At 45.5% G+C, this 26,704-nt stretch overlaps 1 protein-coding gene across 1 annotated transcript; it reads left to right on the top strand.

Moving 5' to 3' along the window:
* The first annotated feature begins 226 nt into the window (after positions 1–226).
* LOC124545204 (probable aquaporin TIP4-2) lies at positions 227–23,291 on the top strand. The gene is made up of 4 exons (XM_047124071.1): positions 227–294; positions 2,405–2,611; positions 15,085–15,165; positions 20,062–23,291. Exons 2-4 carry the CDS (start codon positions 2,504–2,506, stop codon positions 20,176–20,178), a joined length of 306 nt encoding a protein of 101 aa, XP_046980027.1. The 5' UTR covers positions 227–294; positions 2,405–2,503; the 3' UTR covers positions 20,179–23,291.
* Positions 23,292–26,704: the final 3,413 nt, after the last annotated feature.

Raw genomic sequence — 26,704 nt, forward strand, 5'->3', positions numbered from 1 at the left:
TACGATAATTACGCAGACCAAGTATCTGAGACGGCGGAAGAGCACTGGAGCTTGTAGTTTAGGCGGTAACTGTACACGACTCGGTGCACTAAAGAGATCTGTCCACCGTAGCTCAGTGCTCCGGTCTTTAACGAGGCATCGGCCAACCGTTATCTGTACACGTGATGCCCATGAGTTGGCAGTTGCTGCCCCAGGCGGACCTCCGTACAGTTCGTTGTGCCCATCCATACAGCTGCTGCGTTACGAGTATTTCGAGGGCACCTTATCGATTGTGGTGCAGCATTCTCTGGAGTCGTGAGTACGGTCACCACGCCAATTATATTCACCAGCTTCCCCAATATTGTTTTATTTCTTTCTTTCTTTCGCTTACGCCATAGTCCCGCAGTGATCGCAGGGTCGGCGAGGTTACAACGGATTTGGCAGTGTTAGTTGTAGGGATGGCCGGATGCCCTTCCTGCCGCCACCCCGTACCTCCCAGGACGGAATCAGTGTACCCCAACTGTCTGCGTCTAGTGTAAATCGTGAAATAGTGCAGACGTGTGTCAAATGTCTGCGGGGATCAGCCCGGTATTCACCTAGCGGGATGTGGAAAACCGCCTAAAAACCACATCCAGGCTGGCAGGCACACCGGCCCTCGTCGTTAATTCGCCTGGCGGATTCGATCCGGGGCCGGCGCGCCTACCCGAGTCCAGGAAGTAGCGCGTTAGCGCACTCGGCTACCCTGGCGGGTCCAGCTTCCCCAATATCTAACTTTAAACTAAATCAATGATAACAGGTGAAAATTTGTATGGGAGCGGGACTGGAACCTAAAGCTTCCGCATGTCCGCAAGAAATGACGCCACATATATGTAGAGATGCCTTTACTTTTGCTGCGATGAGCCACTGCTCAGCGTGTCGGAATGGTTTTCGCGGACAGTACAGTCATCGTCTCACGCTAAGACCACAGCAAACCAAGAGTCTCGCACTGTCGGAAGAAAGGACATGTTCTGGGTTTCCTGCAGACACAGATCTGCTCCGGTAAGGATAACAGGTGCATCGCAGTTAAGAGTGTGAAATGGGGCAGCAAGTGGAAACGTATTCCACAGCTGAAGTAGGCAGGTAGTACGCATCTTGTGGGTAAAACGTCTGAAATGCATTCAGATTCTTCATGAAATTCTTGCTGTATGTGGACCAAATGTAATGTCGCGTCCAGTCGTAGCGAAATGGCGCCGACAACTTGACCAACGCTGCACAGATGTGAGTGATGCTGATCGGGAAGCAAGACCACTTATCTCGACCATAGACGACAATGTTCGGGCAAGCGAGGAACAACGCAAGTAATAGTCGCTGAAACTCGGAGGTCTGCAGTGACTTTCCTGGAAATGCTCTATGGCAACAGAACTCTCGAAACACTAATGTCGTTACACACGACTTCGTAGCTATTACCTTTCTGTAAGTATTTTTAAGAATGGGAAAAGTAGAAAGAAAAACAGCTTTATCCGTAATAAAATTTTCACTCTGCAGCGGAGTGTGCTCTGATATGAAACTTCCTGGCAGATTAAAACTGTGTGCGCACCGAGCGAGGTGGCACAGTGGTTAGACACTGGACTCGCATTCGGGAGGACGACGGTTCAATCCCGCGTCCGGCCATCCTGATTTAGGTTTTCCGTGATTTCCCTAAATCGCTCCAGGCAAATGCCGGGATGGTTCCTCTGAAAGGGCACGGCCGACTTCCTTCCCCATCCTTCCCTAATCCGATGAGACCGATGACCGCGCTGTCTGGTCTCCTTCCCCAAACCAACCAACCAAAACTGTGTGCCGGACCGAAACTCGAACTCGGGACCTTCGCCTTTCGCGGGCAAGTGCTCTACCAACTGAGCTACCCAAACACGACTCAAGCCACGTCCTCACAGCCTTCATCCCACCAGTACCTCGTCTCCTACCTTCCAAACTTCGCAGAAGCTCTCCTGCATACCTGGAATGCTAGTTCTGAAAGGTATACAGGAGAGCTTCTGCGAAGTTTGGAAGGTAGGAGACGAGGTACTGGTGGGATTAAGGCTGTGAGGACGGGGATTGAGTCGTGCTTGGGTAACTCAGTTGGTAGAGCACTTGCCCGCGAAAGGCAAAGGTCCCGAGTTCGAGTCTCGGTCCGGCACACAGTTTCAATCTGCCAGGAAGTTTCAGTTTTATCCGTTACTGAAAGTGTAGTACAGCTACTGGTTGTTGCCTCAGAGGCCTACAACGACTCTATGGAAACGCTCTATGAATTTCCATTTCACACAAGAGTGCTACTAGATAATAATTCGTATCTTTTAGTGGGTAGGTACTATATTAATGGAGAGTTTCTCCACTTGTTTAGCAGTGAATGAATGCCTGTAATTTTGCAACACATTGTGCATACTGATGCTGGGTGACGTTTCGGCAGAGTGTGACGCCATCTTCAGCGGTGTGTGACTGCACGACGACGCCGGCAGCGGGGCTGTCAACAACGCAGGCGCTGCTCGTGGAGGCGGGGGCTACGGCGATGCTGATACTCCTGTGCCACGGCTCGTGGGACGCGCGCAACTGCCACAACTCGGACTCCACGCCGCTCAAGTTCGGCTCCTACATCACCGGCATCTCCATCGCCGCGGTGAGTCCAGCACAGAGACTGCAGCTGTTTCCACTCTTGTGGCATCAGTTGCGAGTTTACTGGTTGCCGTAAACTACTGCAGGCTTAGCTTGCTGTTTATGCTGAAATAAAGTTCACACTGTGAGATATGCAATGAGGTGACAAAAGTCATGGGACACTGATACAGTCATATACAGACGGCGGTAGTGTAGCTTACACAAGGTATGAAAGGGCATTCCATTGGAGGCGATGTCATTTGTACACTGATGATTTATGTGGAAAGGTTTCTTATGTGATTAGGATCTCACGCCGGGAATTAACAGACTTCGAACGCAAAGTGGTAGTTCGAGATCGACGCATGGGACCTCCCATTTCGAAAATCGTTAGATAATTCAGTATTCCGAGATCCACAGTGTCAAGAGTGTGCCGAGAATACCAAAATTTAGGCATTATCTCCCACCATGGACAACGTAGTGACTGAAGGCCTTCACTGAACGACCGAGAGCACCGGCGTTTATTAAAGTTGTCAGTGCTAACAGACAAACCAGATGTCCACCCCCCCCCTCCCCTCCCCCGCAGAAATCAATCTCGGGCATAAGACGAACGTATCCGTTAGGACAGTACGGCGAAATTTGGCATTAATGGGCTATGGCAGCAGACGATAGACGCGAATGCCTTAGCTAATAGCACGACACCTGTCCTGGGTTCGTGACCACATCGGTTGGACTGGAAAACCGTGGACTGGTCAGGTGAGAACCGATTTCACTTGGTAAGAGCTGATGGTAGGGTTCGAGTGTGACGCAGATCCCAAAAAGCCATGGACCCAAGTTGCCAACGAGGCACTGTGCAAGGTGGTGGTGACTCTATAATGGTGAGAGCTGTGTTTACTTGGAATGGACTGGCTCCTCTGGTCCATTTGAACCGATTATTGACTGTAAATGATTATGTGTGGATATCTGGAGACCATATACAGCCATTCAGGGACGTCATCTTCCCAAACAGAATCACAATGCACTATGTCAGGGATGACAATTTCGAGCTTTCAAAACAGAAAATGTGAGATAAGGTTGCCTTCAACTACGTACCCTCTGACTCAGAGTTGAAACATTAAAGTTTTGGCTGGTTCCGTTGTCTAGGGGCTGCGATACGCAGTTGCCGCATTACGGGCCAAATACTGCTGAGTACAGTATACGATAAGAATACATACATGAATCGAATGGTCGAAGGTTTCTATCACTCGACAATTGGAAATTATGAATGTAACATATAAATTTGTAAATGAAAGATTGCAATTAAATAAAATCTGCAGGTACTATACTAACGACTTAGAATGATGAGTACGACAATAGTACTTTTGAGAATGCAGTATATTTCTGAAAACACTTATTGGTGTCGATGGTCCAGCAATTAAATAAAATATAAGTTGAATAACAGGGAAACAATAAATTCCTTTTTTTTTTTTTAAAATCAGTCTACTGACTGGTTTGAAGCGGCCCGCCACGAATTCCTTTCCTGTGCTAACCTCTTCATCTCAGAGTAGCACTTGCAACCTACGCCCTCAATTATTTGCTTGACGTATTCCAATCTCTGTCTTCCTCTACAGTTTTTGCCCTCTACAGCTCCCTCTAGTACCATGGAAGTCGTTCCCTCATGTCTTAGCAGATGTCCTATCATCCTGTCCCTTCTCCTTATCAGTGTTTTCCACATATTGCTTTCCTCTCCGATTCTGCGTAGAACCTCCTCATTCCTTACCTTATCAGTCCACCTAATTTTCAACATTCGTCTATAGCACCACATCTCAAATGCTTCGATTCTCTTCTGTTCCGGTTTTCCCACAGTCCATGTTTCACTACCATACAATGCTGTACTCCAGACGTACATCCTCAGACATTTCTCCCTCAAATTAAGGCCGGTAGTAGACTTCTCTTGGCCAGTAATGCCTTTTTTGCCATAGCGAGTCTGCTTTTGATGTCCTCCTTGCTCCGCCCGTCATTGATTATTTTACTGCCTAGGTAGCAGAATTCCTCAACTTCATTGACTTCGTGACCATCAATCCTGATAAGTTTCTCGCTGTTCTCATTTCTACTACTTCTCATTACCTTCGTCTTTCTCCGATTTACTCTCAAACCATACTGTGTACTCGTTAGACTGTTCATTCCGTTCAGCAGATCATTTAATTCTTCTTCACTTTCACTCAGGATAGCAATGTCATCAGCGAATCGTATCATTGATATCCTTTCACCTTGTATTTTAATTCCACTCCTGAACCTTTCTTTTATTTCCATCATTGCTTCCTCGATGTACAGATTGAAGAGTAGGGGCGAAAGGGTACAGCCTTGTCTTACACCCTTCTTAATACGAGCACTTCGTTCTTGATCGTCCACTCTTATTATTCCCTCTTGGTTGTTGTACATATTGTATATGACCCGTCTCTCCCTATAGCTTACCCCTACTTTTTTCAGAATCTCGAACAGCTTGCACCTACAGCACGTAATTAGTTGTGAACAACAACAAGACATCTCTAAACGCACACTATGTCTTCACTGTAGAAGCTACGGAAATCTCACAAGTGCACAAGTCGGCACTCCAAAGTGTTTCTATCTGCCGCGGCCACGCGCAAACTGCTCCACTGTTCAAGTGCTTCCCGTGTCCTGTGCCGTACTGTTCCGAACTGCCAGAACTCTCCCTCTGCCAGAACTACCGCGTGTCCTGCCCGGAAGCGATGCTCCTCCCCAACCTCCATCCGTCTCTCTTAGTCACGAGCGCTGTGATTGGCTACAGCGCTCCCTCCATGTCTCCAGGCCAACGTGCACTCACAAACATATTGAAACACATACCAAATACTGGAGTTACATTTAAATAACTTGAAATTAAATAAATATTCCTACGGCTGGACCATAAACACGCTCTAACACAATTATTAAATACATAAACAAATTAAATAAACGTATATCAAAGGAATAGCAACAAAATGTAGGCCAGCAGCCTAATGTCTCTGTGCTTTCTAAAACACAGGAAATATTTAACCAATTTCTTCATGAATAATATATATCGGATATAAAAAAGACATAGATGAATAAATATATTTATAAGCGTGCTGCTACCGTTTTTTCCTGTAACTGTGTAGTACCTATGGCCGACGCGATCGATAGTAATCAGCTACTTTCACCTCCAATAACTCATGTACTATTTAAGTTACATGCCTGTAATTCATACCATTTTTCAGGGTGTTTCAAAAATGACCGGTATATTTGAAACGCCAATAAAAACTAAACGAGCAGCGATAGAAATACACCGTTTGTTGCAATATGCTTGAGACAACAGTACATTGTCAGGCGGACAAACTTTCGAAATTACAGTAGTTACAATTTTCAACAACAGATGGCGCTGCAGTCTGGGAAACTCTATAGTACGATATTTTCCACATATCCACCATGCGTAGCAATAATATGGCGTAGTCTCTGAATGAAATTACCCGAAAGCTTTGACAACGTGTCTGGCGGAATGGCTTCACATGCAGATGAGATGTACTGCTTCAGCTGTTCAATTGTTTCTGGAATCTGGCGGTACACCTGATCTTTCAAGTGTCCCCACAGAAAGAAGTCACAGGGGTTCATGTCTGGCGAATAGGGAGGCCAATCCACGCCGCCTCCTGTATGTTTCGGATAGCCCAAAGCAATCACACGATCATCGAAATATTCATTCAGGAAATTAAAGACGTCGGCCGTGCGATGTGGCCGGGCACCATCTTGCATAAACCACGAGGTGTTCGCAGTGTCGTCTAAGGCAGTTTGTACCACCACAAATTCACGAAGAATGTCCAGATAGCGTGATGCAGTAATCGTTTCGGATCTGAAAAATGGGCCAATGATTCCTTTGGAAGAAATGGCGGCCCAGACCAGTACTTTTTGAGGATGCAGGGACGATGGGACTGCAACATGGGGCTTTTCGGTTCTCCATATGCGCCAGTTCTGTTTATTGACGAAGCCGTCCAGGTAAAAATAAGCTTCGTCAGTAAACCAAATGCTGCCCACATGCATATCGCCGTCATCAATCCTGTGCACTATATCGTTAGCGAATGTCTCTCGTGCAGCAATGGTAGCGGCGCTGAGGGGTTGCCGCGTTTGAATTTTGTGTGGATAGAGGTGTAAACTCTGGCGCATGAGACGATACGTGGACGTTGGCGTCATTTGGACCGCAGCTGCAACACGGCGAACGGAAACCCGAGGCCGCTGTTGGATCACCTGCTGCACTAGCTGCGCGTTGCCCTCTGTGGTTGCCATATGCGGTCGCCCTACCTTCCCAGCACGTTCATCCGTCACGTTCCCAGTCCGTTGAAATTTTTCAAACAGATCCTTTATTGTATCGCTTTTCGGTCCTTTGGTTACATAAAACCTCCGTTGAAAACTTCGTCTTGTTGCAACAACACTGTGTTCTAGGTGGTGGAATTCCAACACCAGAAAAATCCTCTGTTCTAAGGAATAAACCATGTTGTCTACAGCACACTTGCACGTTGTGAACAGCACACGCTTACAGCAGAAAGACGACGTACAGAATGGCGCACCCACAGACTGTGTTGTCTTCTATATCTTTCACATCACATGCAGCGCCATCTGTTGTTGAAAATTGTAACTACTGTAATTTCGAAAGTTTGTCCGCCTGAAAATGTACTGTGGTCCCAAGCATATTGCAACAAATGGTGTATTTCTATCGCTGCTCGTTTAGTTTTTATTGCCGTTTCAAATATACCGGTCATTTTTGAAACACCCTGTAGGTTTAAACTAATAGCTTTCTAAATACACGGCGATCGACAAACTCGGATGAAGCGTTTATATTTTGGAAATTCGTTGCTGGGTGTTACTCGTATAATTTACTATCAGATACTAACCTTTAAACTAATAAAGATGTTGAAAATCTGGTTACACCGTCAGAATCGTCGTGCAAATAACAGTAATGTACATGTTTCTTTTTGAGGTACCATGATTCATCTGGCTACTACTAATTTCTATACGAACTGTGAAATGTCTGCCATGATGGTTTCCCAAAGCCCGCCATCTTTGGCACTCCTGGCGTGTCCCCTTCATCGTCACATGTCACTATGGAATTCCCAGCCACGCGGCCGATGGACCACGTGGTCCGGCCGCTGTGCGGCATCACGTGGTTGCTAACGAGCCGCGGCTTGCCCAGCTGCCCGAGCGGTGGCCGCCAACTCTGAACTTATAATATTTCCAGGGCGCCGCAACTCGTCCGTTACCTCACACAATGCATCACGTAAGCAAGCCGCAATTGTTCGCGATTGGTTTAAAGAACATTCTGGACGACTGGAGCGAATGATTTGTCACCCACCGAAAATTTTTGGAACATAATCGAGATGTCAGATTGTGTACAAATCTTGCAACGCAACAATTTCGCTATTATGGATGTCTGTAGAGGCAGAATGGCTCAATATTTCTGCAGGAGGCTTCCAACTACTTTTTGAGTCGCTCTGCGGCCGAGTCTTTCAAAAGAAAAGGTACCGTTTCTAGTTCTGGTTCTCCTGCCCTTTCCCCCTTGGCCACTCCATGGGAGGAGGGACAGGCCCGCCGGCTTGGGGCGAAGTACTTCCCCCGCTATTTGGTCTGTTCTCGAACCGATGGGGGGACGTTCGCCACCTCCAAGCCCATGTTCTTTGTTCAGCACATTGAGAACGTCTTCGGGGAAATCGAGGCTCTCAGCAAGATGCGATCAGGGTCCATTCTTATCAAGACCACCTCTGCCACACAGTCGGCGGCACTCCAGGCGTGCGACCGCCTAGGGGACATCCCAGTATCCATTGTCCCACATCTGGCACTAAATAGGACGCAGGGGGTTATTTTTCATCGTGACCTCCTGCTACAATCTGATGAGGAGCTCAGGGCCAACCTGGAGCGCCGCGGCGTGCATTTCGTCCGGCGAGTCCAGCGCGGCCCCAAAGACCGTCGCATCGACACCAGGGCCTTTATCCTCGCCTTCGAGGGGGACGTTCTCCCGGAGAAGGTAAAGGTGATGTGCTACCGGTGCGACGTGCGACCTTACGTCCCGCCTCCTATGCGCTGTTTTAGGTGTTTGCGCTTTGGGCACATGTCGTCCCGGTGTGAGGCTGAGCCCCTTTGTGGCGATTGTGGACGTCCTCTTCGTGAGGAACATACATGCACCCCACCACCTCGGTGCATTAATTGTCCTGGCGTCCACTCGCCTAGATCCTCAGACTGCCCCGCCTATCAGAAGGAGAAGAAGGTACAAGAAATCAAAACTTTGGATCGGCTCTCTTATTCTGAGGCCAGGAAGAAGTATGACCGCCTTCATCCCGTGTCACTGACCACTTCGTTTGCCTCAGTTGTGTCCACTCCATCCGCGGTATCCTCACCCCTATCCTGTCCCCCCTCCGCCTCCTCCGTCCATCAGGGGGCTCTGCCTCCGCCTCCCAAATCCCTCCCTTCCAAATCCTCCTCCCCCATGGCCCCCACCCCCTCTGCCCCAGGGGCCACCCTTCCTCCTCCTCCTCCCCCCACGCCACCTGAGAAGCGATCCTCTTCTCAGGCGTCCATCGGGGAAACGCTCCGGACCCCAGCTTCCGCGGTCCGGCGTTCCAAAACGGACCCCGCGCGTGAGGACCTTCTTTGGGTCCAGCCCACCATCTCTGTGCCTCCTCGGCCTTCCAAGAAGGCCTCCAAGAAGAAGTCTCTATCCCCCTCTCCACCTCCGGCGCGTTTCGTCTGACGCTTCATCTGTGAGTCGCTGCTCCCGGCCGTCCTCAGTTTCGCTGGGACGCTCTGCTGCCAGGCGCTCCGCCGGCCTTTCGTCAGCAAATGATGCGGCCCCTCCTACACAATCGTGGACAGCGGCCGCAGCTGGCGACGAGTCGATGGAACCGGGTCCGCCTCCCGTCGGTTGTAGCGTTGTTCCCTCGCAACCTGGCCCTCCGTGGCCATCGAGGTGACCAGCTCTTCCCCCGTCTCGTTCCCCCACCTTTTTGACTAGCAATGGCGTTGTTTCATTGGAACATAAGAGGTATTCGATCTAATCGGGAGGAATTACAACTGCTCCTCCGCCTGCACTGTCCGCTCGTCCTTGGTCTCCAGGAAACCAAGTTGCGCCCGACTGACCGTATTGCCTTTACCCACTATACCTCGGAGCGGTATGACCTCACCCCTGTGGACGGTATCCCAGCTCATGGTGGGGTCATGTTGCTCGTTCGGGGCGATGTCTATTACCATCCCATCCCATTGACCACCCCACTCCAAGCAATAGCTATCCACATTACTCTTTCTGCTTTTACTTTTTCAGTTTGTACCATCTACACTCCACCGTCATCTGCTGTTAGTCGGGCTGACATGATGCACCTGATCGTTCAGCTTCCCCCGCCGTTCTTATTGTTTGGCGACTTCAATGCCCATCATCCCCTTTGGGGCTCTCCTGCATCCTGTCAAAGAGGCTCACTCTTGGCGGATGTCTTCAACCATCTCAATCTTGTCTGCCTCAATACCGGCGCCCCGACTTTCCTCTCGGACTCTACTCATACCTACTCCCACTTGGACCTCTCGATCTGTTCTACCACTCTTGCCCGTCGGTTCGAGTGGTATGTCCTTTCTGACACCTATTCGAGCGGCCACTTCCCCTGTGTCGTTCGTCTCCTGCACCACACCCCATCCCCACGTCCTTCGAGCTGGAACATACTGAAAGCTGACTGGGGACTTTACTCCTCCCTTGCGACCTTTCCGGACCACGATTTTCCCAGTTGTGACAGTCAGGTCGAATACCTCACGGCTGTTATTATCAATGCTGCCGAACGTTCCATTCCTCGTACTACTTCTTCTTCACGTCGCGTTTCCGTCCCCTGGTGGAACGAGGCTTGTAGGGACGCTATCCGTGCTCGACGACGTGCTTTACGCACCTTTCGCCGCCATCCTACGTTGGCGAATTGTATTGAATACAAACGACTCCGAGCGCAATGCCGTAGAGTCATCAAAGATAGCAAAAAAGCTTGTTGGGCCTCTTTCACGAGCTCCTTTACCAGTTTTACTCCCTCTTCCGTCGTTTGGGGTAGCCTGCGCCGGCTGTCGGGCATTAAAGCCCACTCCTCGGTACCTCGCCTGACCTCAGGTAATGAGGTCCTTGTTGATCCTGTGGCTGTCTCCAACGCCTTTGGCCGCTTTTTCGCGGAGGTTTCAAGCTCCGTCCATTACCATCCTGCCTTCCTTCCCAGGAAAGAAGCAGACGAGGCTCGGCGACCTTCCTTCCACTCGCTGAATCTGGAAACTTATAATGCCCCCTTTACCATGCGGGAACTCGAACGCGCGCTTGCACTGTCCCGGTCCTCTGCTCCGGGGCCAGATGCCATTCACGTTCAGATGCTGGCACACCTTTCTCCGGCGGGTAAAAGCTTCCTTCTTCGTACCTACAATCGCGTCTGGACCGAAGGTCAAGTCCCCATGCGTTGGCGTGACGCCGTTGTTGTTCCTATACCAAAACCCGGGAAGGATAGACACCTTCCTTCTAGTTACCGCCCCATTTCTCTTACAAGCTGTGTCTGTAAGGTGATGGAGCGCATGGTTAATGCTCGGTTAGTTTGGATTCTTGAATCTCGACGACTACTTACTAATGTCCAATGCGGCTTTCGTCGCCGCCGCTCCGCTGTTGACCACCTTGTGACCTTGTCGACATTCATCATGAACAACTTTTTGCGAAGGCGCCAAACGGTAGCCGTGTTCTTCGACTTGGAGAAGGCTTATGATACCTGTTGGAGAGGAGGTATCCTCCGCACTATGCACAGGTGGGGCCTACGCAGTCGTCTGCCCCTTTTTATTGATTCCTTTTTAACGGATCGAAAGTTTAGGGTACGTGTGGGTTCCGTATTGTCCGACGTCTTCCTCCAGGAGAACGGAGTGCCTCAGGGCTCCGTCTTGAGCGTAGCCCTTTTTGCCATCGCGATCAATCCAATTATGGATTGCATTCCACCTAATGTCTCAGGCTCTCTCTTTGTCGATGACTTCGCGATCTACTGCAGTGCCCAGAGAACATGCCTCCTGGAGCGCTGCCTTCAGCGTTGTCTAGACAGCCTCTACTCATGGAGCGTGACAAATGGCTTCCGGTTCTCTGAAGAGAAGACGGTTTGTATCAACTTTTGGCGATATAAAGCGTTCCTTCCGCCATCCTTACATCTCGGTCCCGTTGTTCTCCCATTCGTGGACACCACTAAGTTTCTAGGGCTCACGTTGGACAGGAAACTGTGTTGGTCTCCACATGTCTCTTATTTGGCGGCCCGTTGTACACGTTCCCTTAATGTCCTCAGAGTTCTTAGCGGTTCATCTTGGGGAGCGGATCGCACTGTCCTGCTTCGTTTGTATCGGTCCATAGTCCGATCGAAGCTGGATTATGGGAGCTTCGTCTACTCGTCCGCTCGGCCATCCCTCTTACGCCGGCTAAACTCCATCCACCATCGGGGGATACGTCTTGCGACCGGAGCCTTCTACACTAGTCCTGTCGAGAGTCTTTATGCTGAAGCTGCCGAGTTACCATTGACCTACCGGCGCGACGTACTGCTGTGTCGGTATGCCTGCCGACTGTTGTCTATGCCCGACCACCCCTCTTACAAGTCCTTCTTCGCCGATTCTCTCGACCGTCAGTACGGGTTGTATGTGTCTGCCCTGCTGCCCCCCGGAGTCCGCTTCCGTCGCCTGCTTCGACAATTGGAGTTTACCCTCCCTACCACCTTCAGAGAGGGTGAGAGCCCGACACCACCTTGGCTCCAGGCTCCGGTTCGTATTTATCTCGACCTCAGCTCACTCCCGAAGGAGGGTACTCCGGCTGCAGTGTATTGCTCACGGTTTGTCGAACTTCGTGCTCGACTTGCCGGTCACACCTTTATTTACACCGATGGCTCCAAAAGTGACGATGGTGTCGGCTGTGCCTTTGTCGTCGGGGCCGCCACCTTTAAATACCGGCTCCTTGACCAATGTTCCAGCTTTACGGCCGAGCTTTTTGCTCTCCATCAGGCCGTTCAGTATGCCCGCCGCCACCGCCATTCCTCGTATGTACTCTGCACTGACTCACTCAGTGCTCTTCAGAGCCTTGGGGCTCCCTATCCGGTCCATCCCTTGATTCAACGGATACAGCAGTCCCTCCATTCTTTCGCTGATAATGGCGGTTCTGTCAGCTTTCTGTGGGTTCCCGGACATGTAGGAGTGCCTGGGAATGAGGCTGCGGATGCTGCAGCCAAGGCTGCAGTCCTCCTGCCTCGGCCAGCCTCCCATTGTGTCCCGTCATCTGACGATCGTGGGGATGTATGTAAGAGGCTTGTGTCGTTGTGGTGGGATGCTTGGTCATCCCTCCAAGGAAACAAGCTCCGGGCAGTTCAACCGCTCCCAACTGCTTGGACAACTTCCTCCCGACCATCTCGGCGCGAGGAGGTCCTTCTGACCAGATTGCAGATTGGGCATTGCCGGTTTAGCCACCGCTACCTGCTCTCCGGTGACCCAGCCCCGCAGTGCCCTTGTGGTCAGGCATTAACGGTGCGCCATGTTTTACTGTCGTGTCCTCGTTTTAGTCAATTTCGTGTTGTCCTGTCCCTGTCATCTACTTTACCGGATGTTTTAGCTGATGACGCTCGAGCAGCTGCTCGTATTCTGCGTTTTATAACTTTAACTGGCTTGACCAAAGACATTTAACCTTTTTACTTATTTAATCTGGATCTTTGTCAGATCCTTCTGGTGTCCCCCCATCCCCTTGAGTTTTAGCAGATTCCATGTGCTCTAACACCAGTGACTGGGCGCTAATGACCTCAGCAGTTGAGCGCCCTTAAACCCTACCAAAAAAAAAAACTACTTTTTGAGTCCATGCCACTTCCAGCTGTTGATGCAAATGGAGGTACGAAACGATATTAGGACGTATTCTATTACTTTTGTCACCTCAGGGTAATCTTATCTCTAATATCGTTGAAATACAATAATTTGTTACACAATGTCCCTGCCATGTTTGGGCATAATGTCTAATGTGATCAGTTTTCACACTGGCCTTACGTCCAACTAAATGTACAGGAGAGGCATTACATGAAGGACTGCAACGGTTACTGACGATGGTATGGTGGGTGGCATGATCCATGGTTAATTCCCTGTTGCTGTTTCAAGGCACTGCTCCCCACTATGGCGTCTAGATGCCATAACTGCCACCCACGGCAAATAGTTGTCTGTCCAGTGTGTTGTGGACTGACAAGACAGCCAGTCCACAGTGACGGGTAACCGAAAGGCACGCGCTTAAACTCACGCAGGCTGGCGTGAGGTCTGAAACAGGATACGTAATGAATGCTATAAAGAAAAGTATGTAGCTGCTGGAATACTTAACTTTAATCCACAGTTGGTGAACATTGGTCTTGTTGATACAGTATATGCGTCATTAGATACATAGCAAAGGATAATTGGCGCCTTGCTAGGTCGTAGCAATTGACGTAGCTGAAGGCTATGCTAACTATCGTCTCGGCAATTGAGAGCGTAATTCTCAATGAACCATGGCTAGCAACGTCGGCTGTACAACTGGGGCGAGTGCTAGTAAGTCTCTCTAGACCTGCCGTGTGGCGGCGCTCGGTCTGCAATTACTGACAGTGGCGACACGCGGGTCCGACGTATACTAGCGGACCGCGGCCGATTTAAAGGCTACCACCTAGCAAGTGTGGTGTCTGGCGGTGACACCACACAGTGCATCTGGAAGCCAGGTTACTATGGATCGTTATTTTCAAAGTATGTTTGGTCACGTAATGGCCGTGTCTCATGTTCTTTCGTTGCCTTTGAAAACACTAAATTTTGAGACAGAAGTGTACTAAATGCAAACCGAACTCTGTTTGATGCACTGATAAGATACATCTGGTTAAGTGCCTTCTTTGACAGTTATTATTTAAAAATTTCTTGATTTCTCTAAATTATTTCATGAGAATACTGAGATGGTACTGCCAACAATGTCACAAGTGGTTCTTTCCTCATCTGCAATGTTGTTCATAATGGTAACTGTACTGACACTGACGATCATCCTCCAAATGTGTATTAATAATATGACTAACGCTCTTCCTTCCATCTTCTGAGTGAAATGATCCTGCAGCAAAGGTCACTGGTACAGTGACACGGTTATCCTGCAGACAGTATGCGATCAATGCTGTTGGTGTTACTGTTGTTCAGTTAAATTAATTACTGTGATATCCATTTAAAAATCAGTAATATCTAAACCAAATCTCTTAATTTGTAAAAATGCCAGAATAAAGCCTATACCTTTTGCAGATGTTTCAGACTAAGTTAAGAATTCTTGACCATAGTAGCTATTAGAAATTATTATTATTATTATTATTATTATTATTATTATTGTAAAAAATTTTTGGCGAATAATAATTAGATTTACAGTGACTGTCACAGCATCTTCATAGTAGTTTGGCTAGTATGCTTTGTCACATCTTGGTGATGTTGTACTCCTCACGCTTCTTACTGTCGTCGCAGGGTCCTTTGACTGGAGCCAGCATGAACCCCGCCAGGACGCTTGCCCCAGCGCTCTGGAAGGGTGTTTGGGAATGCCACTGGGTACGTCTCCTGAGAATTTTATGCAATCATGTAACAGTGAAACTGACATCTGTATATGTTGTATGAAGGTTGCCAGGAAATTTTTGTCACATGCAGTAAAAGGGATTTGTTGCGCAGTGTGAAGGACGATTTTGCAATGAGTGAAATCATTCGCAGTGCGGTGACTTTGCTTAACCTCTGTTTCCATGAATGTGTTAATTCAGGCACCATGAGTTTTTATGTACTAATGTTAGGAAAATTATTTCGTTGCGACTGTGCTGCATGTATTCAGTTTTTACCTTACTGCGATGCTTTAGCCTATGTATGAATATACTCATAATCGACAGATATTCTTAAAATACTCAGCCAGAAATGCATTTATAGATTTTATGTAATTGTTGTTTTGTGTTAAAATGTGGGCTCAGATGAAGTTTGTTCATTTTCGGAAAAGAATGTTACTTATTAGTCTCTATTACCATCTCCTTAAAAAAATCCCAATTCGATATTAGACATTTTTGACAGGATGTTTTCTAAGCAAGGACATACTTCTCTAACACGGTCTTCAGGTTAGCTTTTAGCGCTCTGATGTGTTCTTAATCTATAATTCTAAAACGAGTGTGCTTTAAGGATTTCTTTATTTTTGGGAACAGAGAAAAGTTACATGGGGCCACGTATGGCGAATATGGAGGCTGGAGCGTCATTAAAAACTCACGTCCAATCTACGAAGGTTGAATAGGTAGATTAACGTAGTGAAAAACGCAAGAAAACAGTTTTATGCATATTGCTCCACGCAAACAGTGAACTTGTACGTAATATGTAATCTTTACTGCACGATCGACCTTTTGGGAAGAACTCATGTTGCTCTACACCATTAGAATTGAAGAACACAGTGAGAATAGCCTTCACGTAGCACCGCACTTGTCGAGCTTTCCATTGTCATGGCGATGTAGGACGACTGGAACGATTGAGCACTAGTTTCGATGCCACATCCGCAAAATCGTGTTTTATCATCTGTTACGAAGTTCTGTATTGTTTTTGACTTCATCTAGTAACTTCTTAGCAACTTGCGTTCGCCACTGTTTTTGTTCAAAATTCAAAAATTCAAAAAACATCCGAAAATATTCCATGAAATGACTCAAATCAATGTGTCCTTATCGGGGGCTGTGATAATTACTCGGCATTGGTTCATAATCATTTCTTCCACTGTTTCCATGATTTTCTAGGGCGTACAAGATGCTGGTCATCATCATCATCCGCATGGCCTTCTTAGGAACGCATATGCCACTTGTAAACCCACCTTTCAGTCGTATAAGATCGACAGAAAATAATGTTTATAAGACTTCGCTGCATTTTATTCCGTACTTAATGAAATATTTGACACAATTTTCTGATCCATTTTGATACCAAATGAAGAAAGTGAAAATGTAACATTTTCACAGCTGACAACAGACTAAATATGGCTGACACTGTACAGATACTTTGCAGACATTTTTGGTAAACAAAAACGAAAAAAATCACGCGCTCCGGACTAATAAAACGTGCGAAATTACAAAATCCCTTACTTTTTGAACAAGCCTTATGTACAGACTTGGTGTATTTGCAGTGTAAATTTATGAGAACTTTGGAATTTATATAATGCAAGTTTCTGATTGACATTTCTTGCCAAATAATATTACCACAGGTGGTACTTTGAAGGGTATTGACATTGCAAATCAAATAAATTTTTTCCCTTTCTCGACGCTGTCCAAGCAATGTGGCCTCTAATGAAAATCTATGGTAGAAAGAATATTCTTAAGGTATGTGATGATGTAATACGAAACAGACTTCTGCCGCAGCGGTAGTGGTCCAGTTATAACTTACGAATGGTCTGAAGTATTGCATGAGTGACATACAAGTCAGCTTTCTCGTGTTGCGAGTAAAATTCTATTGAAGAAATTTGGTATTTGAACCCAATCCCTTGCAACGGATTGCCACAGGGTATACTGTGATTCGTTAAATCATTCGTCACTGTCCAACACTGTCGCTCTTTACACCACCTCAAGCGCAGCTTACCACTGACTACGGAAATTTATGGGTAATGAGGAGGTGCTCGAGGCAATTTATACTGGCGGGTCAGTCTCTCGTGACATCTGGTGGCCAATTACGCACTACATAGAGTTGACCAGATGCTTTTCATCCAATAGTGTACATTGGTGGCTGTAGGATCATTCTGTAGTGCGTATGTTCTGTAAACTTTCTCGGCAGCCTGTCGAGAGAAGAGAGTCTACTTTTCTCCAAGGATTTTCATTTGATTTCAGAGTATTTCCGTAATACTCGGGTATTGTTACAAATCTAGGAGTTGAATTGCTTCGTTGTTTTCATACGATCGGACTTGAGCGGATCCCATCCATTCGAACAGTACTCAAGAAAGGGTCTGACAAGTGTTTTGTACACGTAAGCCATTATACATGAGCTACAATTTCTCAGACTTCTCCCAATAAACTAAAGTCGAACTTACCACAACCTACCTTACATGCTAGTACTGATTCATGCCCCTCAGGAATGCTACGCTCAGATATTTTTGCTGATGGGTCAATGTATATTGGGAATTACCGAGAGAGACAGGTAAATAAGCAGATGGATTAGGGAACAAGTAGGAGTGGAAGATACAGTTACACATGTACGTGATAAAAATTAAATGTTGTAAGGAGAGCGGGTGGTAGATGGTAGGTGGACGTAGTTGTCTGCAGAATTTCAAGAGATAAGGTGTCCCAATGGAAGACTGGTGGAGCAAATTAAGAAAACGTGCAGAATTAGGAGGCTACATACAGAGGTTGGACAAGTATGTGGAAATACCGCTAGAAATGCATGCTTTGATACGAATGCAGATAGTAGGCGATCCTGGAGGTTGCGCTATTGCATTTGGACACGAACACCGCCTCTGCAATGGTTGCAATACATTGCATGTGTCACTCGTGGTCGGAACGATGTTCTGTGTACTTGAGAGTGCATTATTTCGGAGCTACGTCAATTCGATCATGAGCAAACAACTGGTGTTCGTATCGTGAGTGCTTTCGTAGCTAGCCGGCGGTGGTGGCCGAGCGGTTTTAGGCGCTTCAGTCCGGAACTGCGCGACTGCTACTGTCGCAGGTTCGAATCCTGCCTCGGGCATTGATGAGTGTGATGTCCTTAGGTTAGTTAGGTTTAAGTAGTTCTAAGTTCTAGGGGACTGATGACCTCAGATGATATAATCCTTATACCGCATACAAGAAAGCAGAAAATCGTCTGCCGAAACACAACATGGACAAAAGTGTGTACTGAGTGACCGAAATAGATGTTCATTGAAGAGGATCGTGACCATGGTAAGGGGAAGACGGCTGCAAAAGTAGATGTAGAGCTGAATGTCACATTTGCGAGTCCCACCAGCACCAAAACAGTATGAAGGGAGTTTCCCAACCAGAGAATTTCACGGCGATCTGGGATGGCAAAACAAGCTAGTTACCGGAAAACTTGGTGCTGAAGTTATAAGACTTGGACTATGGAGCAGTGAGAAAAAAAAATCATTTAGTCGAATGAGCCTTGTTTCAGACTGTCTCCAGCTTCTCTGAGTTTATGTCAAAAGAGAGAAACTTGTTTCGTGGTGCTGCATGGTACCCATAGTTCCTCTGCAAGGTTGTGCTACTGCCAATGATAATGTTAGCAGTTTGGCTGATCAGGTCGATCCCATGGCACAATGTTCTCCAATGATGATGCTGTGCTCCCAGTCCACACAGATCGTATCGTTCAGGACCGGTGTTTTTTTAACAAAAGGATGAACTGTCTCATCTAGCTATGCCATTACAGTCACCAGATCCCGGTATTAAAAGGTGACGACATTTTCCACTTTTGCGTATTAATTTTATTTTCTCACATCTAGTTTCTACAGACCAGGTCATATCCAAGCTGTCAAACCAGCAAGACAGCGTTTATGTTCCACTAATAGAAAACGCAGAACAGGCACCCAAGGCACAAATTGCAGAACCATAAAAACACTTGCAAATGGCCTGCAAGCTGAAAACTAGTTGGCGTCAAATAAAATTAAAAACAGCAAAAGTGGCAAATGACATCTTCCTTTAATAAATTGATTACTGTGGCACCTGATACGAAAAAGAAGATTAGAGTATTATTGAGCATGCACGGAGAATGGTATAAGAATCCCTTGAAGACCACGCATGGTCTGTATTTATCCATTGTGAGACGACTGGAGCTGTTTCAAATGCTAAGGGTTTTCCTACACCACATCAGGCTTGATAATATGTTGTCTTTTTGGTGATTCCACATTTTTATCCAACCCCTTTTAGCCGGATATGTTAGGGCATAGAGTTTATGGAAACTGGCTAATGATGAAAGTCTAATAAATGTTCCAGCGAAATAAAAAAAAAGAATGATTTTGTAATATTTTGGTGTCATAATGCACTCATATCCCTCTCAGAAAATTTTACACTAACCGCGATGGGTAATAACCCCCGCAGGCTGGGAAGCACTGCTTTAATAATGTCTAAACCACAAGTATATGTTGTTAAATGTGTACTGAGTATGCGTTCTGGCTAAGTCTGCACCACGTGTTTTGGTTGCAAGTGTGGAATGTAGACTCTTCAGCAGTTACTATTCCGTGTGTTTGTGTTGTTCCAAGTGTACTAGATTGTGAGTATCCATTTAAAGGAATAGCTTTAGCCAGCGCTACTCCGTTTGTTGGTAGTGATGTGCAACTACTCGGTGGGCTCTTTAGCAAACTCCACAGCACATGTTTGAGTTGTTGGACGTTTGCTATGTGAAGTGTTTAGCAGGTTATGGACATTGTGTGTTTGTGTTACTGCAGAGGTGAACCATTAGTATGATAACATGTAAACAAGGAGGTCATTTCAGTAGCCTCTATACGGCATGTTTGTGTTGTTGCAGGTGTACTGGGCTGGTCCTTTAGGAGGCTCCGTCCTGGCTACTGTGATGTACATGTCGGTGTTCACAGAGAAGACAACTAGATCAGCTGCCACAGAAGACAACAGCTCTGTAGACTAGTTCAGAGCAGACGTCGACGGCGTGGAGAACATAGAAAAGTTCCCGTTCAGCCAGCTGCCAGAGAACTGTCCTCAGTGTCATCCAGTGCATTCCCGGCCAGAGATTTACAAACAGGCTCTGCCTTGAAGCTGATGCTACACCACTGAAGCCGGAATCTGATACTTACACATTTTATATACCGGTGGCAGTCGTAACAAAATGTGCTGAAGACCTTTAGCTCTGAAATAGCGGTATACGTCTGCAGTGTTGCATTTGAGTGAACTGCTTAGCATAGTTACATGTGCAGTGTTGAATAGGTCGCATGGGCATGAAAATAATTCTAAAGATTGAACCTGGAATTGTTTTAGCAGCAGTCATGAGATAACTCAAAACTATTACCATAGCTAACCGATAATGTGTCTCAAAGACCAGGTATGTGAAAACGCTTGACAGTTGTTTGTTTCAGTGTGCAGCTTTATGGGACCAATGCAATCAGTTTATTGAGAAGGAGAAACAACAGCATGTGACACTTATCTGTAGAAATGTGGACATTGTGTACAGTGGGACATCCCAATCGTTACTATCGTTGAAATGTGAACGCCATTCGATTTCCACTGCCAAACTATGATTTTACAGACTGAAAAGGGTGGAGAAACAGACTAGTTTCAAAATGAAAAGTAAATTGTCACATGCTTTTTTTTTTTTTTAAAAAAAGAAAGAACTGTGGTAGTGTCAGTATTAGATAAGTGGACTGAGTATGAGATATGCATGTTAGCAGTATGTGGTACATAATGTGGTGAATATAGATTTATACACACAGTAGCTGGTTCTCGCAGCTTTTGTACAGTGCCATGAAATTTACTAGCGAATGGTATGTTTCCACCAAGGACTCGAATACCGAACTTGCAGATTTTGTAGGCAACGTCTTTGTGACTGGAGCTAACTCAGAACATATGGTTGTGTCTTGGTCCTAATTTTCCAGTTTTGCACTCCAAACCGGTCTTGGTTTAGAATCTACTGATAATTGTACCATACTGGCTCGCTCGGAAAAAAATGAAAGATAATATCAGAGATGGGAAAGAATTTACGATTTATCAGTGCTTGTTTAGGAAAAATTAGTGTTGAGGGTAGGAGTGTCTAACTCTTGATCATACTTTATTCATCCATGAATAAAACTAGCAAGTCAGGAGCTGGCAAACAGTTGTGGGAACGACATATGGAGTCAACAATGCAAACATACAGCTGACACGGCAAATATTAAAAAATATGTTACGTGCTCGCCTTTACATGTTTGCAGGTTGCAGTCATCAGTACATTTCCAAGAGATCAGCGCGATACAAGAATTGTATTTACACTCAAGTCTTCAGCCATGCTGTCATGGTCAGCATGCATAGGAGGAGGAAGATGTGTAGTTTGACTCTTCTTGGAGAAATGCTCTCGAGAATTTAAAGTTAAACTGGTACTCGTGCAGTTCTTTCCTGTAGTGTCTCCTTCCATTCGTTGTTGATCATCTCAGACACACACTCGGTCTATTTGAGCAAATCTGTGATAAACTGTACAGATCCTTCCTGAAACTTTTTTTCTTGCTTTCATTCAGCCTCCTGAGAATATCGTACCCAGTAGCAATACTGAAGAATCTTTCAGAAGGGCTCTTTGTAAGTGTGATTTACACTTGATTAACATTCTAGTTTGGCATCTCCCTTCTACACATCCAGATTTATCACCAAATCGCATTGTAATCTACAATGAACGTTTCCCTAGTATGTCTCCGAATGTTGCTAAGGAAATCAACAACGGTAGCACTGTATTCAGCTTGTCACAAGATTTCCGCAAAAGCTGTTTCCCTATCTCGAACTTCCTTTGTTATCACAATAACCAAAAACAGCTGGAAAATACATTCAATCAGTCCCACAGTGAATCGTGAATCGGCTCCAGTAATTCCAACATTGTTAAAGAAGTAACTATCTACATTGCTCATATAAATGTTACTATAATTTTTTTAACAGTCTATTTCTTAACAACTGGCCAATAACAGTACATTCGGTGATAGTATGACATTGTGATACTCGAATATTGCACTTATGTTCTCGATGTACACAATTTTCTCACTCGGGTTTTATTTAGACTGTGTCTTACTAAGCGATTTACTTTTTCTATTGATACAGTTTTAGTGTTTGATGTTGTGGCTCTGCATATATGTGAGAGACTGACTTCATGAAAGTTCCTGTTCGTTGGTAGTATTTCTCTCTGCCTTGTAAGCTGGATTCTACCTTTAAAAACGCTTTGTTTATGGAAAAATGTGAAGTTACACGGTTTTTAGGACTCTACTTCAAAACGTATGCTGCACTCTAATAACTGTGAATAAATCAGAAAGAAGACAAAATCACACACTATACCTAGTAGTGACACATCAGTAAAGCGTGGTAGTATTCATACTAGCCTTACGCTTCATAACTATTGTACTGCAGTTTTTTCCTGTTTCCCACAAAAAATCATTCTTCATATCCACTCACTGAACTTACTGTTGTCAATTTCCTGTCCTTCGAAATACGTTCACATAGATTCTATAAAAACTTTCTCATCTGTTTTCACACTCTTTTTTTGTCATGTTGACATGTTTTACCAAATGATATGCATTAAAACACATGTAATTCTCTCTCTCTCTCTCTCTCTCTCTCTCTTTCACGTATGTCATTTATGAGAACTGTTGTTTCTGTCCTTCCGTCCTGTGGTTCTCTCTTTCGTAGGAAAAAAGTATTGAACGTTAAAATCCAAAAGCAGTTAGGAATGCGTAACAACAGCGTATACAAAGATTATTTACTGTTTACCAGGTCATAGAATTCTTGCCATCATTACAGAAATGTGCAGACGAGGAAGGCTAGCTAGCAGGTTACTGATACTCTTGAAGAAAATCATCTTGGTAGATTTTCTCTCGAAAACGTATGAATGGAAGGAGTTCAAAGTGGGAAAGATTTAAATTTTATAAAAAGGTGATTTTTGCAGTACAAACTATTGTCAGACCAGGTATCTCAAATGACAAGAAGGTGGATACAGCTGTTTCATATTTTCTCATGTACATATAAACTGTAAATTATTTTAATTTCCTGTTGCTGTAAAACTGTACTTTATGTAAATATGCACATGTACTAATAGCTGTTACATTAAAAGAATTATAAACATTTACTTGTTCAATTAATATGCAATGTCATCTTATGTTATCTGCAATAAAAGAAGTTGAAAACTGCGTAAAACCTCAGCAATTTGATCTGCATACCAAATAGACGATTAGCAATTTTATTTCATGTACTTTACTTTATATATTGATTTCAATCATTTCTTCATTAACATTCCAGTACTTGTCTTAAGAGTTTTCCAGCGATACCCTTCTCAGTTCTCGCCTTGCGTCCCACACCACAGTTTTCTCGTGTTTCTTCTGCTCTCATGAACTATTTCCAAGTCTTGACATGTTCCGCGCTCCGCCTTCTGATCTCCAGTAAGGTATGCGTGCAAAATACCAACCATAAAATTTACTACTGAGAAATTTTTTATGAACAAATTAATTTCTCAGTCATAATTTCTCCAGTAGGCCTATTACTTGAGTTGTAGCACAGCTTCTTTTACAACATCAAAACATGTAAAGGAAACAGATTTTGTACCTGGATCAGAATAACAAAGTCACTGACAGATACGGAAAGAGGCTACGTTGGTGGTTCGGCGTCGGCCGGACGCCAAGGGTGGCCGCGGTAACAACAGCTGTGCAGTTTATTGCTGCATTCTTTCGTCCCATTTCCTTTAACTTGCGCTGCTGAGTTCTTTGTGTATTACAAAAAAAGTCAGCAGAAATAAACAAAATACATAACGAAAACGAATCATAACGCTTACGTTAGCTGACGTGACTATCGTCCGTGGAGCTCTATGAGAATGGCTAGAATATGGAAGGCACGACCAAGTTTGTTCTCTGGTTGTTGCTACGTTAGCTCTATTGATACTTGAAATATGTCCATTACCACCTTGAGGTGCTGGTAAAATACTCTATTTATACAATCAGTTTCCCTCATCTTACCATCATCAGTTTCATAAAAGTATTCACAGCGTCCTATTATGCGAAATATAAAATCGTTATCGTCCGGCGATAAAAACGTAAATAATGCACAGATATCATATCACAATATAAATTACGTAGTCAGTCTATAAAAACTGTGATAGGAAGTGTACTCAATCATGTTAACACTGAGAACACTCGTATCACACACAGGCGATTTTATATTCCGCCTTACATGGTGCTGTGAATGCTTTTATGAACCTGATGATGGTCAGCCGACTGAAACCGGTTGTATAAATAAAGTATTTTACCGGCAGCTGAAGACGATTATATGACTTTTTCAATTATATAGGAGCTGTGGGGCGCCACCTCCTGAAAATATTTACTTGTCAATAAATATTCGTAAATCAATCATTGCTTGATACTTCCATCTACATCAGTTTTCTTTTTCATTGAATTTCTTTCTGTCAGTCCTTCTCTAATTTTTAACAAAGCGATGACACCGAGGCACAACCGTTGCACGTTCCACGAGCAGGCCTTTGTGAGGCACACAGTGCCGATAAATATTCGTAGCTGCATCGCTGTAGGAACTGTTTCAATCGGCGGCCCCGGAGCAATTCCCTACACTTTTGCGCTAGTGAAGTAGCTTCTGATGATATACAAGAAATGTATTCGCAGTTGCAAACATGTATAATCATCAGATCTATAACGGAAAGACTACAGTGAAAATTTATACCGGACCGGGACTCGAACTCAGAGATTTCCTGCTTATCACGAGCTGTTGCATTTGTGTGTGTGTGTGTGTGTGTGTGTGTGTGTGTGTGTGAGACAGCAGTGCGATGTAAGAACGACGACCACTCGAAAACATCAGTAGATTAACGCTGTCTGGTCTCAGCTCTCCACAGTGGGGTCTTGGGTATATCTTCTCGGAATACGCTCTTAATAAACTGTCCAGGAGATTCAAAGTGTTGATAGTTCGGCGCCGTCGTATGGCAGACATCTTTCGTAAATGCGATGCCCAAACACCGAATTTATGTCCATCGTCCGCAGTGCGGTCACACTACTATCTCGGAGCCGTCTGCCGATTTCCATGCCAGAAGACTTGACCATGTTCACGCTGCTGCCTCCCGCATCCCCATATCGCTCGCTCCATCCTCTCGGCAGTCGGATTTCTTACTCAGAACGAGTGAAAAAGTCTTAGATCATCAGCATAAGTGCGACACTGGAATTTGTGTCCTCTCAGCGTGATCTCCGAAATATGTTGTTTCAGCCCACATAGAAGCAGCTCTGTCGCTATGGCATCGCTGACAGAGGACAGCCCTGTTGGAGCGAACATAAAATGGGGACGTGTCCTTCCACCCTGCCATTAATCATCACCATCGACAAGGCACAATGGAGAATGCCGATGATCTCATGGGTAAAGGCAGCTGTGAAGGCCGTCCGATCCATTACGACAGCCAGGAAAGAATGGCTCACTTTATCAAATGCGTGACCAGAATCCACGCAGACTGGAGCACCATGCAACTTACTGGCCGACGCAAGGGCAATCACATCTCGACAGTCGCTGAGGTTTCTGTGGATTTGATGTTCTCCCCCAAATATGTTCATATGAGCTAACCTGGTGCAATACTAGCTTAAGACACATCGCCAAAATTTTGGTGAAGGTCTCGAAATCGCAGTTGAGGAGGGTGATTGGGCGTAGTGTTCAATCCGTGTGCCTGCAGCTGATTTGGGCACCGGTATAACGAGACCTTCCACGAAAGCCGGCGGAATGGGAACTGCTAATGACAGAAATTCCTGCTACATCTCCTTCCACTGTGGGACCTCCAGATACTTAATGGTCCTGTAGAATTCCAATGGAAAGCCGTCTTTTCCTTGTGATTTATTAACTGCGCCCTTGGCATGGCCAACTGCAACATCATCACTCATGATTACCTCCGAATGGGATGCCGATTCTGTATCTTCAAGTGTGCCAGTGACGGTCTGGGATCTTGGAAGGAGAGACAGCATTGGTCGTATTTTTTTGTTTGTTTTATTAACCGCAAAATCGATTTTCGGTCACTTAGTGACCATCCTCAGTGCTGTAATATACAATTTAAATTGGTAGGCACTGGTGTCAACAAGCTTAGAGCGAACTAGGGAACTAGGGATACTAACTACTGTTTCCCAATATATTTATTCCTCAATGAAATTTATCATTAAAAATATATCTCTGGGATCTGCTGCCGAAGCTACAGTGCTATGTTGTACCTCCTGATAAAATCTGCAATAGTGGTCGACAAATTCATGGGCGTTGTACGCTGCGTCGTCACTTTGCTACCATCCGAGAGATTGTGTACCAATTTTTGACGTCTTTGTCGTCGTTTGGAGATAATGTGGTGCATCGATGGAGGTTCGTAGCCGATTCTGTCCTGACATTTCGTTCTCACCACACCACCTTCAAGCCTACGGTAGGTAAGGGTGAGAATCTTCGCTTTGCCGTGATGGATCTCCGTTTGGCGGTCG

The sequence above is a fragment of the Schistocerca americana genome, chromosome 8, assembly GCF_021461395.2.
Source record: "Schistocerca americana isolate TAMUIC-IGC-003095 chromosome 8, iqSchAmer2.1, whole genome shotgun sequence".
Taxonomy (NCBI): Eukaryota; Metazoa; Arthropoda; class Insecta; order Orthoptera; family Acrididae; genus Schistocerca; species Schistocerca americana.